This window comes from Harmonia axyridis, chromosome X, assembly GCF_914767665.1.
Source record: "Harmonia axyridis chromosome X, icHarAxyr1.1, whole genome shotgun sequence".
Lineage (NCBI taxonomy): Eukaryota > Metazoa > Arthropoda > Insecta > Coleoptera > Coccinellidae > Harmonia > Harmonia axyridis.
Window position 1 is genome coordinate 9,939,058 of NC_059508.1, and position 16,450 is coordinate 9,955,507.

At 35.0% G+C, this 16,450-nt stretch overlaps 1 protein-coding gene across 2 annotated transcripts in view; it reads left to right on the top strand.

The window, feature by feature from the left end:
* LOC123685778 overlaps nucleotides 1-16,182 on the top strand; it is an 80,026-nt gene extending 63,844 nt beyond the window's left edge. For both annotated transcript variants that reach the window (XM_045625656.1, XM_045625655.1), the window contains exons 3-10: nucleotides 2,026-2,183; nucleotides 7,195-7,267; nucleotides 7,354-7,515; nucleotides 7,575-7,773; nucleotides 7,833-8,068; nucleotides 12,983-13,070; nucleotides 15,074-15,265; nucleotides 15,329-16,182. In XM_045625656.1, the coding sequence (XP_045481612.1) occupies nucleotides 2,026-2,183; nucleotides 7,195-7,267; nucleotides 7,354-7,515; nucleotides 7,575-7,773; nucleotides 7,833-8,068; nucleotides 12,983-13,070; nucleotides 15,074-15,265; nucleotides 15,329-15,444 (1,224 nt within the window). In that variant the 3' untranslated portion in view covers nucleotides 15,445-16,182. The remainder of the gene's footprint in view (nucleotides 1-2,025; nucleotides 2,184-7,194; nucleotides 7,268-7,353; nucleotides 7,516-7,574; nucleotides 7,774-7,832; nucleotides 8,069-12,982; nucleotides 13,071-15,073; nucleotides 15,266-15,328) is intronic.
* The last annotated feature ends 268 nt before the right edge of the window (nucleotides 16,183-16,450 follow it).

Genomic DNA, 16,450 nt, shown 5'->3' on the forward strand with positions numbered 1-16,450 from the left:
TTGTGTGAGCGCAGAAAGGTATAATGAAGGGGATAGTTGCTCAAGAAGCTAGCTACGTGCACTTACTATATTTAGGCTATTCAGAATCGCAATGATTTAACTCAACTGCAAACAGAATAATTCAAGTCTTGATCTCAATTTCTATTCTCAGCTCGACGCAGTGGCGGGCTTTTTGCGTATCAACATATAATCGCTACTGATTTCACCAGTGGCGTAGATTGCTCGATTTAGCGCGATATACACTGTGTCCGTAAAGTATGGAACAAATTCATTTTTAGCTGAACAGACCATTTTAAGAAATAATCCTGAAACGATTTTTTATTTTAATTTACCGTATTTCAAAATAATAATCTAATACCTAGAAAATTTCAAGTTTCCATTCGTTAGTTACCGTTCTATATGGAAAAATTTGAAACGTCTAAAAATGAAACCATAAAATGCAGGTTTTTCCTCATTTTCTATGAAAAAAAACGTGAATCTAACAGGCCAATTGAAAAGTCCCCGGTCTTCCATAGTAAAACACATTTTTTTTTTGCAAAATTCGATTTTACTATTCAACATAATTGCCTTCGAGGGATAGACATTAATCTCAAAGACACAGTCTCCGAACATAAAAGAGATGTCCTCAATATACTTAATCCTCTGAAAAGGAAAATGGCAAACAATACCGCCTTAGAGGAACATGTATCAAATAAGTTCCATCCTTTCATTACAGATCCGATTAAGATATTAGGAGCTCGAAAAATCTTGAGCAAATGTTTGCTACTAGAAATGGTTTAATTAAGGCAAAATTAAAATATCCTCAGTGAAAGAGCTTATATACTGGAAGCTTAAACACAGCTTATTATTACCTTATTAATAAAATCAAAGATGAAACTTGAATGAGTTTAGGATCTAACGTCTATGATGCGTGAACATCTATGGAATATTATGAATGTATAACATATTCAACAGGCCAATTGACAGTCTTCGGTGCTCATTTCACCACGTTTGAACTTAGCATACCAATCAATGATGGTTGATTTTCCTGGTGCAGGCCCCGAAACCTCTTCATCAAGCCAAGATTTTGCTTCAACTGTATTTTTTCTCTTCAAAAAGCAATATTTCATCATCACACGAAATTCTTTTTTTTCCATCTTTTTTCAAATAACAAAAGTAGCTACACTCACAACGCATTTTCTCACAAACTAATGGCCGGACTGCTGTCAAATTTTGACACGTTTCGTTTGAAGGTTGGTATTAACTTAAAATAATATGGATTTAAAACTAGCACCGCTATCTGTGCATCAGACCGGGGACTTTTCAATTGGCCTAATATATGGATTAGTTACAGTTTTAATCCAAAATTTCATGTTGGCAGTTTACAGGAACATAAACATTTCAAGTTGAAGAGAAATTAAATGTAATACAGTTTCTCAAGCTTTCTACTCGCTCTGGATAGACAATTAAAAAAAAACAAACAGGGATGAGTGAGAAAATAACATGGATACTTTAATTATTGTTCTACCGACGATCCCAGAGCAAAGATTCAAAGAAATGAATGGCCACAGTTAATAAATCAACACCAAACAATAACATCTTATCGAATAAAAAAATACAAGAAAACAATAAGGTGTAAGGCAACACCGATTGCAAATCCCAAAAACAAAACCCTACAATTAATTTGTCCAGGTATAAGTGCTTCGGCATCCACTATCTTCAAAGTTGAATTGCATTTGTCGAATCGGGATACTAAATTTAGAAAATGACACCCGTGCTTATAAATTGCTTATTCAAGTCGTTGTTTTTGATTGAGAAGTTATTCGCGTAAAACTTGCCCAAAGAACGGACCCCAAATGACAGAAACGGGTTTGTCTTATTTTTTTTTCAGATAGAGATGCGAATTGTGCCAGAGAAAAATGCAAATGCAACAACATATAAATATAACAAGTTTTCATATACAGAAAATAATCAGTTATGAATTGTTATGTTCAATTCTTTATATTTCTCGGAATGATGTTTGTTACAATTATATATTTTTTCCAGGACCACATTCAAGAAGTGCTGGACAAGTGGACTCAAATAGACGATGAAATATGGGCAAAAGTCATAGTTTTGGAAAGAAACAGAAGGGTAGCAAAAGCATACGCCAGGGCTCCAGTTCTGACAGTAAACGGATCAGATGATGGATTTGATGGTTTTCGGTAAGTAAAAAAAAATCAACTTCACATAACCTTCTTAAACCAAAATATTATTCAAAGGAATATACTAAAACCATGAATTAATTGCACATAATCTCCTTTAAATTACCGTTCCAAGTTTCAACAATGAAACTACGTTATTAGTGGTATTTCCTCAAGAGAGAGAGTCCAATTTTTTTTTGGTCAATTCCACGTTATGTGCATGTCGAAAAGCATTTTCTGCCAGTATTTATATGCCTTCACAAGATGAAGTAATGACGTTCGTGAGACAAACTTTATGGGTTACACCGCGAATTTGAGTATAATGGTAGATTTCAAAACCAACTCCTACTAGAATCAGATCACCAGTTTATTAGGGTATTACAATATTGGAGACGGAGAAAGTATTCGATTGGACAATGTGCTTGCATCGATTTAGTCAACATGACGATGCCAATCTGAATGATTGTTCTCAGTTCATAAACTGATTCACCAATCGTGAAAAACACAACAAAATATTGAATAAGCTTAAGAGACTTACCCATTCATTTTTTGACGTTACGCTATACTAGATACTTGGGAATTTTTGACAAACAGTTGCCAATCATAGATAAAATAAAGACATTTCATTTCTGTTCTTCGCTCAAGAAAACGTTCAGTTTCATCAGATTTGCAATTAAGAAGATCTGCTCGGACCATATGACCAAATTTTCTTCTTTGATTTGCCTTTTATAACATCCTGCATTGACCTCAAAGTATTCACGGACATGGGAAATAATCTTGTATAATTCCAATGGAAATTGTGCTCTTCATCAGAGATATTCTCTCCATAACGTGATCTACAGCTCGCCTTCCAGTTCCAGAGTTCTAATGAACTCCAGTATCTGGAATGATTTCAAGAAGGCTAAGTCTTCCCTTCTACAAGTTTCTTGTCGAAAACAGTTTTTGCCTTGGCTAGTGATGGCGAGGCATTCCGTCACCAGGTGATCTAGAGTTTCTTCCTCCTCCCACAGCATCTGCACTCGTCATTTTCTGCTAGACCCAATCTCATGAGGTGTTTCCTAAGGCGACAATGCCCTGTGAGGAATCTATTCTTGCTAAGATCCAGATACTTCTTGGATCTTTGGAATGATCCATCCCAGGAAGAATCCGCCAGAGTGTTCCTCTTTCGGTTTTTTCCTTTTCCTGAAATTCTTTCTTGTAGGTACATTTGCCTATACCACAGATATTTTGCATTGGCTAGTGATGGCGAGGCATTCCATCACCAGGTGATCCGGAGTTTCTTCCTCGTCCCCATAGAATCTGCACTCATCATGTTCTTCAAGACCCATTCTTATGAGGTGTTTGCAAAGGCGACAATACCCTGTGAGGAATCCAGTGAGGAGGTGTAGGAGATCCAAATACTTTTTGGATCTCGCAGTGTCAAATTTTGGAAGAAAATCTCTGGAATGATCCAACCCAGGAAGATTCCGCAAGAGTGTTTCTCTTTCTGTTTTTTCCTTCTCCTGAAACTCTTTCTTGTAGGTACATTTGCCTATTCAACAGAAAGGTTCCGGGCCGATGAAAGTAGTTTGCACTTCTATTGTGAAGATAAGACGAAACACAGTCTATGTAAAGTGTTGTGATCACAATTGGAATGAAAAATTTCTCCGATTTCAACATTTTCACTCTCAAAATGTACTTTATATATTTCTGAAAAACTTTTGTCTGTTTGTCGGCAACTTCATGAAACAGCATTAACTTCTACAATTTTCAATGAAAATTGGGCGTTGGTACCATGCTTGAACAGTGAACAAACCCATACGATTTATTGATTTTTCAGATAAACTATAGAGTATGCGCAAATGTCAAAATCCCGGATGTCGCGTTCTATTGCTGTGATTTTGATGAAATTTGGTTTGTATATTCAGAATAAAATCTCACAAACAAATGTTAAATTTCCGGGACCTCAATATTGCAATGTTCAAAAATGGTTTAACCAAGAAGTGAATCTCTATTATCTTACGGCCCATGTACAGATCGATCTCGTATCCCAGACAGGCAGGTGAGTAGACTAATGAGGGTTCCGTTTTCATTTGAATTGCGGACAAATATCCCGTTCTGAATCTCGACCGATCTGCAGTCATTCCGTTGGTCGGTGAAAAAAAAATGAACCGTTTTCACGAGCTTCATTCAAATATCAACTTTCGCTTTCGTGCACGATTCTCGGGTTAGGTGACTGAGATTTGGTCGATTTGGTGGTACCCAAGCACTACAGGTGTGGTTAGGCAACTTTATCGGTATAATCTCTGGTAAAATGTGCAGTGTCTTTTATTTGCCGGTTGCAGAACAGTTATTTATAGGGTTATGTCCGTAATGGTTGTGCGCAATTTAAAATTCAGTGAACTGTGCATTTCTATCTGCTCTTAAAACACAAATATGGTGGTCATGTCTTTCATAATGCGATTCTGACGAAACAATAAGGTAGGGCCATGGGCGGTGGCACCACCGTGTACCTTCGGCGTCGTATTGGGCATGCGGTAATATCAGAAAATTGCCAACTCATTAGGTTTCTCTTTAGAACCTGAGCTGGTCACCATATCAAAAGATTTCAATGTACTGAATGCCGTTTTTCTGACGATTTCTGGACCGGCCTGCCATGCCTAATATTGCTTTCGTGCCTATTCCCATGCCCATGTCAGATTATTCCAATTTTCATCAGTTTGAACAATTAAAACCAAAAAATTGATAAGGAACAAAAAATGGATGGTGAACAAAACAATGCCAGCCATCTTAAGGAAATTAAGCTCATGAAAAGCTATCAAAATAGGCACGAAAACAGGCTAGTCACCATTTCAAATGATTTCAATTTCAATGTACTGAATGCCGTTTTTCTGACGATTTCTGGACCGGCCTGCCATGCCTAATATTGCTTTTGTGCCTATTCCCATGCCTATGTCAGATTATTCCAATTTTCATCAGTTTGACCAATTTAAACCAACAAATTAATGAGGAACAAAAAATGGATGGTGAACAAAACAATGCCAGCCATCTAGAGGAAATTAAGCTCAAGAAAAGCTATCGGAATAGGCACGAAAACAGGCTAGTCACCATTTCAAATGATTTCAATATCAATGTACTGAATGCCTTTTTTCTGACGTTTTCTGGACCGGCCTGACATGCCTAATATTGCCTTCGTACCCTTTTCCATGCCTATGTTAGCTTATTCTAATTTTCATCAGTTCGACCAATTAAAACCAACAAATGAATTAGGAATAAAAGATTTATGGTGAACAAAACAATGCCAGCCATCTAGACAAAATTAAGCTCATGAAAAGCTATCGAAATAGGCACGAAAAAAGGCTAGTCACCATTCCAAATTATTTCTATTTCAATGTACCGAATGACTTTTTTCTGACGTTTTCTGGACCGGCCTGCCATGCCTAATATTGCCTTCGTGCCCTTTCCCATGCCTATGTTAGCTTATTCTAATTTTCATCAGGTCGACCAATTGAAACCAACAAATGAATTAGGAATAAAAAGTTTATGGTGAACAAAACAATGCCAGCCATCTAGAAGAAAATAAACTCATGAAAAGCTCTCAAAAAAGGCACCATTTCAAATGATTTCAATTTCAATGTACTGAATGCCGTTTTTCTGACGATTTCTGGACCGGCCTGCCATGCCTAATATTGCTTTCGTGCCTATTTCAGATTATTCCAATTTTCATCAGTTTGGCCTATTAAAACCAACAAATGAATTAGGAACAAAAAATTTATGGTGAACAAAACAATGCCAGCCATCTAGACGAAATAAAGCTCATGAAAAGCTATCAAAATAGGCACGAAAAAAAGCAAAAAAAAAGGAGTTTAGATAATCTAGTGACCATACTTTTGTGCACAGATTTAGTCCATTATTTCTATTAATAAAAGTTTTAAAAAGGCCAAATTTGGTTGAGAATAGATCAAAGAAAGCAATGAGGGAGTTCCTAAGGTACTACCCATATAGAAAATGGGCTCGGTGCATTCAATTACAAAATCATAGCATAAGTTCGCGAGCGCCAAAGATAGGAATCATACGATTCATTATTTCCTAAACTATAACAACATGGACATTTCGCAACTGTTTCTAAGAAACACGTGGTATACCTAGTTTCATTTTATTTACATCCAACAATCCATTCTGCCACACTGCGCACTGACTGTGTAGGATTAGAAAGGTAACTTGATAATATGATAAAAATATTACTTTATGGCATTTGTGTCAGTCCGTGTTTTGCAATATTTCCGCACCTACTGTTTCCAAGCCTCTAAGTTGAATTCTATACGTAATTGTGAGCGAACACCAGCAATATCTTTTAATTTCATTACATAAACAATGTTATTACAAGAAGCCAATATCTTCTCGCCAACTGAACGTATCTCGATGATCGGTGAAGAACAAAAATGCTTCGCAACAGATTATTTTACATAGGAAGAGCCACTAGATCTTCATAGCGCATCATTAAAATGAATAATTAGTTTTAATCTACAATATTCTTTCTAAAAAATTGACTAACCAATTTGAGCCACACCAAAAAGGCCAACAAAATGAAAAAAAATCTCATTCGTCTTATGACAAGAAAAAATAAAATCTTTGTTTTTCCTTTTGGAATTGTTTCAATTTATTGTCTAACCAAAACGCAAACGTTTTCCAACCAAATTAAATGTACATTCACGAAGTTAGTCATGCATGCAGCCTACGCTACTGCACCAAAGTTTATACTTTGTGCTCTTGATGGCTATCGAGATATGTACCTGTTTTCATAATTCAGGGAAATAAAGACCCAATTTGCGTATTTTACGCACGCCACTTCAGAGAACTGGAAATAGCGACACCTGAGTTTACCACCCTATCTTAAATGTTCCATTATTTTTCCATTCCCAGACGACCTTCAAGAGTTATAATTGCCAAGAAATTCAAGAAGTTGTCTGTAGATAGAGAACCAACGGTCTTCTCAATAAAATATTACCACATTAACTTTGAGTATTAACGTTAATTTTTTTTTTTTTTTCAGTATCGGTTTGTGTGGTTTCGACAATCCAATGCGAGATCAAAAGACGGAAGAGTTCAAAAGGCACATTGGGCATGTAAGTTCTTCCATTCTCTTCAAACAAATTAAAAAAAAAATCACAAATTAAAAAGAAAGATTTTCTTCATCGTGTTTATATTTCAGGGAGTGAAAATCAAGATGGACGACGCTGGTAACATCCTAATCAAGAGAGTATCCAAATGCAACGTCTACATCAAAAACACAGGTCAAGACGATGAAAATTCCATTGGAAACGAGATCTTGAAACTGCCAAATTGTGCGTTAGAAGTAGACAAACCTGTGAAGGTAAATACTTGTCACTTTTTCTCCATTGGGTACATAAAATAATGTATTTACCCTTCCAGCTATTCGATATGAAAAAATTCCAATCAAATGTAAATAGAGAACTGAGGCGTGCCTACCCTGATAGGAGAAGGTTAGAATGTCAGTGTTTGAGCGCTATAGCTTTTGTAAAGAATGAATCCGAATTACTAGAATGCCCCATATGGGTTCTTATCATAAACGTCGTAGCAATGGATATGTTGAAGTCAAAATTACCTCCAGGTCAGTACCAAAAACGCTATGTTGTAAACGTTTATCACAGTACCATTCAATTTATTCAGTTCAACGAGTGATGGACATCAAAAACAGACCCAGAATTCCTATACCAGATGAAGACCCTTACAGCATAGCCGGAAACGGAAGTGGTTCTTCCGGCAGTTCCGGTTTTAACGGTAATGTGGCAGCAGCTCGTGAACAACTACTCCTGCAGAGTCAACAGCACGCCCAACGCAGAAGTGAGAAACCTCCAAAACTTCCACCAAGAGAGAACGTTACGTACCCACATGACATCCCCAAGGTGAGAAGATTCAATCTTAAGTACAAACCTACAATTTCACACAACGCGAAACCTGAAGATAATTAAAAATATGGTCCATCAAATTTTGTTCATTTCACGAAAAATAACAACAACCAATATAATCTGGAAGATAATAAATAATATAAAATTGGCTAACACCTGCACTTGGTAATGAATGAAGAAAATACAAAAAGAAAAAGAAGTACGATTTCCAAGTGTGTTATATCATACAATATTAATTATCTATCTGGTGAATATATCAACAAAAATGACATGAACATAACCTTTCTTTCCCTTATCAGAGAACCATAATAAGGGTGAAACCGGTATATCGCTACTCTCCCTTGATGACATGCATTCTCTCTGGTTTACTTTCGATTATGATTCCTATGAAATAACGTGGAAATCTTCTGTTTGACAATGGTTATGATAGATAATTATCGTATGATATTACACACTTGGAAATCGTATTTCTTTTTCTTTTTGTATTTTCTTCATTCTGGTAGATATCATGTAATTGATGCTTACCTCAACCTTGTTTTTGATTATGCCCGTTGAGTTTGATTTTCTTGTGTTTCAACAGCTCCAAATTATTGGTCTTTTTTTATATCCACGACGTTTTACTTAGCCTTCGCCATGTCTACCTACATTCCTGCTGCTTCAATATTTCTCTCATAATATGCCCTCATCATGGCTATACCAAACAACAGTGAACTGCAAATAAATGTTTCTAGTGTTTATGTATATTCCGATGTTCGCTGGTATTTATGTGCTACTTCTTATTGAATGTTGGATATTATTCGCTTCTTTATATCAACTTTCTATTGTCTTTTGGAATTATTAAAGCAGATAAGTACAATTACGAAAATTTGGCTGATGATCTGACATTTCAATTACTCTATGAAGCAAACACATATCGTTGGACAATGGTTTATAAACAATACATAATGCATGAAGTATATATCCTATATATTATTCTATGTATCTTGTAACAATCTAATATATAGGATGTTCCATAAATTGGAGGTACAGAGCAAAATGATTACTTGTGCAATTTTAGGAAAAAAAGTCCTATGAAAATGGGCCCGCAAATGTTTTGTTTTCGACATACATGGTGTTTCTTGTTGTCCTACTTTTTTGTGATGATATAGTTTTTTACAGGTTGGGTAAATAAGTACCAAAACTTAGAATTTATTTGTTCATCACAGCTTAATCATTGGACCTTTATAATAACTTAGATTTTCTTGAGGATTACTAGAGAATTGTTTGAAATTTTTTCTAGAAATCGATATCAGATACGACAAAATTACAAGAAACCAAATATCACCCTGTAGATTCACATTCATAATTAACATATCACATGATGAAAACTTCAAATTGGAATATCTGTGACAAATTCAAGTTGAATATCTTGTGAAGGGAAGGTGCTATGAGAAAAAAACTCAAACGTTAACACTCAGTAGGTATTTCGAAAACAAAGCGTTTGCAAGGTCCATTTTTATAGAGAACTCTTTTTCTTAAAATGGTCCAAAGAATCTCTCACTTTCGTTTGTACCTCCAATTTAGGAAGACCCTGTATATATTTAGATACTAATTTTGATCGTAGCCATCTGTTGCAAAAAGACGAAAGTCTATATAATAATCATGTTATCGTTGTTTTTTTTACAATAAACACTGAATTTCATAGACTCATTGCAACACGCCACTGCAAAAGAGAAAGTAAATACCATAAAATCCAAATAATATCTAAAAAGTGAGCACAGGCTATTTTATGGCAATCGGATAATTGTGTTGTCCTCGATCGTTTACAATTGAGTTTTCAATCATCGTATAAGAGAAAAAAAGGTTCCAACTTTCGAATTATGGATAGTACTGTTCATTATATTCGACAATGGTATGATAGTTGGACCACGTAAATAACAGTCAATTTAATTCCATTCAATTGAAAAATGATTATACAAACTGACAGCTTCATAATAAGCGTGTCGAATTCTGAACATCGAATTGATATGAATTAATAATATCAAGGATTTTTAAACTTTAAGATTTGAAAAAGCACTGATTATTTTCGTTTGAATTATAGATATTAGAATTGACCAGTATTATAGTTGTGAAACCTTGAATTTCTATCCATCGAATACCTATTAGTTTTCATGTTTTTATATCAACAATTTAAGAATGTAGATACTTGCAAAAAAGGATTTGCAAGACTCTCTAAACTAAAGGGTATGCTGAACATAGTGCGCATGACCCTCTTTCAGTATCTTAAAGTCCACTTAGTTACCAAAAAATATCATATTATAATGAAGGTGAAAATATACAAGGCAGTAATACACTGATAACATTGCTGACTTTGGCATGGATTGCTTTATGCGTGAAACAGCGTAACAGAAACTGTTCACCCTCCTACAGAGGTCAGCTATCTGCTGCTCCTATCTCAGATAGCGATTCAAGAAAATTACCAAAAACTTTGGGCAGTCCACAGATTGGAAATTGAAGCCCTCAAAGTGAAAACTCAATACATCATCATGGGAACTCTTAGTTTTCAAATGGACACATTCAGTTTTTTCTATGTGCATTCTTCCTACACCATTTCTTAAACCCATGAAAAAGATGTTTCAGCTGATTCTTTAGATCTTCCATATGACTATAGACGTATCGTCAGAAAACATTGTCAAAATCCTGAGTGGAATCGACTCATTCAAGTCGACTATAAATAAAATGAACAACAACAGGCCAATAACGGACCCCTGGGGTACACCATAACTGTAAATAATTAGTCAGCCAATCTAAAAAATACTAGATTGATCGGTTTATTGTGCAAGAAATTGAAATAAAGAGTGTCAAATGTCCTGGGTAAATCGAAGATCAGGGCAGCAATATGCCTGCCAGAATCCAGAGAATAATATATTCTGTTAAGTAGGTCATAAGTTGCTGTTTGTGTGGATTGTTCCTTGCGGTGAGAAGTTGCCAGTACGGCAACTGCCTACGATATTGAATTTATCGATTAATTCAATCATACGATTGCACACAATTTTTTCGAATAGTTTGGAAGGTCGATATTGGTCGATAATTGGCAAGTCGATAATCTCTATAAGTCAACACCCTCCAACTCGATTTTATTCCACTCTGAATGTCGTTTTCTAATTGGATAGGTTATTAAGGATGCAGTTCTTCAATTTTCAGAAGCTGCAATAACGACGCTCGACACAAAATGAACTCTAATTTCGAAATCGAAAAATACCGAATCTACGTGACTCATTTAAATCCAGCTATTCGGAAGGCCTCTTATGCATCCATGAAATGAGTTTCCATTTCAATATTTGATCCAGCCAGGTCACTGGCAAGGTAATAATTACAATAATCTCCACTGCTCAATTCCAGAAGTGCTTAGATACCGATAACATTTTCAGGCGCCATACCGAATCTGTAATTGAGTAACTCAATTATTTCTATTATTACCGGGTGCCTTTGAATTAGGCATCCATATGAGATATCTTTGTCGGTAGACAGTAGTGGTAGCAAAAAAGATGCGCTTTAATGGTATCATACTGAACACTGCATTCGTGCATGAAAATCGACTATCAGCATTTTTGACCTTCATTTGCATCCTCTAGGATACTATCATCAGCTCAGTGAAATCAGTATTTGAAGCTTCTTCAGGTGCACCACGTACAAAATTATTGCTTGGCGGCATACAACTTTAATTCTCGTACTGGGACATGTCCTGTAATCTGGCATCATCTGCAGATTATGCCAAGTTCATATTTTGTTCATTTCATGCAATTTCTCATAAGACCTCACAAGTTATTATTTCCAGTATTGCTGCGTAGCACCTTTGGCTTATATACAGGGGAATTTTGGGCTAGGAAAATTATTCAAATTTTGACAGAATTGACAGTACTCAGCGCATAAGCTTAAATTATTTTCGATTGTACAGGCTGGTCCGAAAGTGGTGAAACATGAAACCACCCTGTTTTTTCATATGGTACTTTTTATATCATACTCAGAATCATGGAGTGTTCACAAAATCATTTCAGTGACCTCCTGATTTTTTGACATATCTCACCAAACACATTGCATTAACTTTACGTCTTTGCTTATATTTTTTTGAGTAAAATTTCTTTGGATATAAGAAATCAATGAGAAAAGAATTGAAAAATCAAATAAATTGCTCGAATCATATTTTTCTGGAGATGTCATCAAGAACTAGTTCAATCAATAAGTAAGTATTTCAAGAAGTTGATTGTCGTACTCGCCTAATCAATAATTAATCTCCTACATTTCGATTTTTTCACTGATTTCTTGTTAATTATCCGCTTTCTGTAACTTTTCCTTTTTGCTAATACATGAATGATTTATAAAATACTGCTTCTGAAACATTTTTTTTCGTTATCGCATTCTTGTTTCTACTCCTTACTCTAGATCCCAATAAATCAATAAATTATATCGAGTTTTAGACCTTGAGAATAACTTACAAAGAATTTTATACAAAGTTATCTTTCAAGTTTCATTTTTTTTCATATAGGTAGATTCTACGCAACCAGAAAGATTAATTATTATGTTTTCAACATAAATAAATACCCATCTATTCCCTGGGAATAAATATCAAAATATTCACTGTTGGATAATCAATATAATCACTGTTAATTAAACATCGTATAAAAGAAATCTCAAAAAGCATATAAAATTAGGTGGATCTAATATAGGAACGAACATCTGTTCATTAGATGTATCCTTCCGTGAATTTATTTATTGGTTCTATTGATCTTATGGGTAAGGTATAGGACTTTCATACAATACAAATCGAATGTTATTGTACAGCTCGTTTGAATTATGAAGTGTGAAGTTGTAAATAGAATTAAACAGAAATGCCATTCTACTTTCACGAAAATAATGATCATTTTTCAACAGCCTGATTATGATGACCACCAAGAGGAAGAAAGCAGATTGAAGCCATTCCCCAGTTCGCGAAAGGAAAAATCCAAGAACAAAAAATACGGTAAGAATTGCAATTGGCGGTCATGTATTAAATCTATCATTGTATTAATACAAGAGTACTTCACGGTTGTGCTCACCGAAGATTTTATACCTGAAATGGAATAATTAATGTGAAAAGTAAACAAACACTTTCGAATTTAGGTCAAGTTAGTTAAAAATCTCATTTTCGATTGAATGGAGAAATCAGACGATTGTTTTGGTGAAAAAATTCATCCGAATGCACAGAAGTGGAAATAGTTCCATTCGACCAGTTCAGTTCGAATACTTTTTCTTCTAACTAATTCATTGATTTTCATACAATGCAGATTTAACCCACAACTTCTTACTTTTATGAATACTAGTGGAGGCTGTAAACCAATGCCAATCAACTACATTTCCCTTTCAGATTTTTTTCATTTGTTTAACATATCTACTCTACGAATATTCAATATTATCTAAAAATAACAGGCCCATTGAAAAGTCCCCGGTCTACCATAGTAAAACCTTCATACCTTTAATATATCATAATAAGCAAATATCCAGTTCTGTAGTTAGTTTCTATCGATTGAAATATTAGTTTTTTTTAATGTCTTCCAAAAGCGCTTTAAAAACGCATTGAAATTGTTGAAATTCAAAACAACAATGAAAATTTTTGGAGTCACAGTTCGTAAAACTAAAGCAATTGAAAACTTCCCGGTCTACAATAGTAAAACACTTTTTTTTGGCAAAATTCGATTTTATTATTCAACATAGTTGTCTTCGAGGGCGATACAGCGTTTATAGCGATCTTTCAACTTTTAAATAACATTTTGTAGTACGATTTGTCTTTCGCTTCAGAAAAGGCTGCAGTTTCGGCGATTACTTCTTCATTGGCGCTAAATTCCTTTCCAGCGAGCATTCTTTTGAGATCTGAGAACAGGAAAAAGTCGCTGGGGGCCAGATCTGGCGAATACGCTGGATCTAGAAGCAATTCGAAGCCCAATTCATGCAATTTTGTCATTTATTTGTGACACGGCGCATTGTCTTGATAAAGCAGCACCTTTTTTTCTTCAAATGGGGCCGTTTTTTAACGATTTCATTCTTTAAACGGTCCAATAACGCTATATAATAATCGCTGTTGATGGTCTGGCACTTCTGGAGATAATCAATGAATATTATATCTTGCGCATCCCCGAAATACTGATGCCATAACCTTGCATGCTGACTGTTGTGTTTTTCCTCGCTTTGGATTCGGTTCATCGTGTGCAGTCCACTCAGCTGACTGTCGATTGGACTCCAGAGTGAAATGATGGAGCCATCTTCCATCTATTTCACATATCGACGCAAAAATTCAGGTTTATTGCACTTAAAAAGCTTCAAACACTGCTCAAAATAATTAATAAGTTGTTACTTTTGATCGATTGTGAGCTCGCGTGGCACCCATTTTGCACACAGCTTTCTGATGTACAAATATTCGTGAATGATATGATGTACACGTTCAGATGAAATCTTCACAATGTCTGCCATCTCGATTAACCCCACTTTACGGTCTCTCAAAATTATTTTGTGGACTTTTTTGATTTTTTTCTTCTCTCTTTTGAGCATCCACTGCGTTCGCCGTCTTCGGTGCTCATTTCACCACGTTTAACCTTAGCATACTAATCAAAGATGGTTGATTTTCCTGGTGCAGACCCCGGAAACTCTTCATCAAGCCAAGATTTTGCTTCAACTGTATTTTTTCCCTTCAAAAAACAATATTGTATCAGCACACGAAATTCTTTTTTTCCATCTTTTTTCAAATAACAAAAGTAGCTACACTCGGACTGCTGTCAAATTTTGACACGTATCGTTTGAAGGTTGGTACTAAATAAAAACCATATGTATTTAATACTAGCACCGCCATCTGTGCATCAGACCGGGGACTTTTCAATTGGCCTATATGCTCAAACTATGTGGGAATCAGAAACAATTGTGCCATCTCAGCGTTAGAAAATAAACTGAAATTTCAATACTTCATTATCGTTTATTATCGTTTTTTTCATTCAGATGATCCTTACTACTGTGGATTGAGAGCCAGGGTTCCAAATTTTGTCTCAAAATCCAAAACCAAAGATACAGTACCAACCAAAAGATTTTCAATAAATCAACCTGCTCCACTTCCGATGATGCACCACCATCAAATCAATCACCACCTGCCACCTCACATGTGGCATACCAGGAGCTACGAAAGCGGTATAGGTAAATTTAAAAAAAAAATTAAAATGTAGGTACGTAAATCTAACTTTTTTTTTTCTGTTTCAGACACTGATGCTATAGAGTCTCCTTATAACCAAATTTATGGCAGATTACCAATTCCCACAAGGTCCTACATACCCAGTCAACCACAGCGCACTATGTACATTGGAGAATGGGACTAAATAAAAATATGTTGGGGTGAACCGTACACTCCAGTTTTCGAGCTCAATCAATACGTAAATTTAGAGAACTTCGATGCTTTTATCAGAGAAATAAATTAGACACATAAAACGTGATCATTTCTAGTTAAATTTGCTTATAGGATATTTTTTATTTCTTGAAATATATATCTCACTCGAAGGTTGTCGTTATATACCTACTTTAGACTTTATGCAGTCAAAGTTTTCCATGATATATCGAAAAACGGAAAATCTATCCAGTTTTTCCGATATCTTGAAAAACGGAAGCTTCAAGATACAGTTCGCTTATACTTACTGGTCTAAAGGTTAGTCCAACCTCCAACAATTTTTGTTGAGGATTCGCTGAAACTAAATACTCAACTTCGATAACATTATTCTTACAAAAGCGTAAGAATAGATAGAGAAGTTATTTTGTACGTGGAGGAACTACACTGCCTTTACTATGAAATTAGGAAGCTTGAATACCTATATTCATTTTATTCAATATAAGTTAACGTATAAGATGATGAATTCGTACTTTGTATAAAACTAAATTTGTATATCTTTTTTTTATGTATACCAATACTATTTTTGTACTTCAATTAGGATGTATCATTTCCGAAATATCATTTTTATATTTTATATGCTCATATCCTACAACACTGTAAAAATAACTGAATTTGTATAGGATTTTTTTTATTTATATGTACAATAATAAATGGTGATGGCTGTTTCTGTTGATTCATCATTCATTGCAATGACCGTTAAGTGAAGACTTACCATATAAATCCTTTGCCACATAATCGAAACCACTTAAAACTGAAGTATCGTATGTTGCTCATTTTTTTTGTCGTCTATTGTTATATTCCAGAACATCTTGTAATCATTTATTTTGAAACATTTCATGATGATTTTTATCTTAAACTTTTGAAACATTTCAAAATTATTCATATCGTTGACATTTGAAACATTTCAAAATATCGTCAAATGTTAATGAGGTAGGCAACTT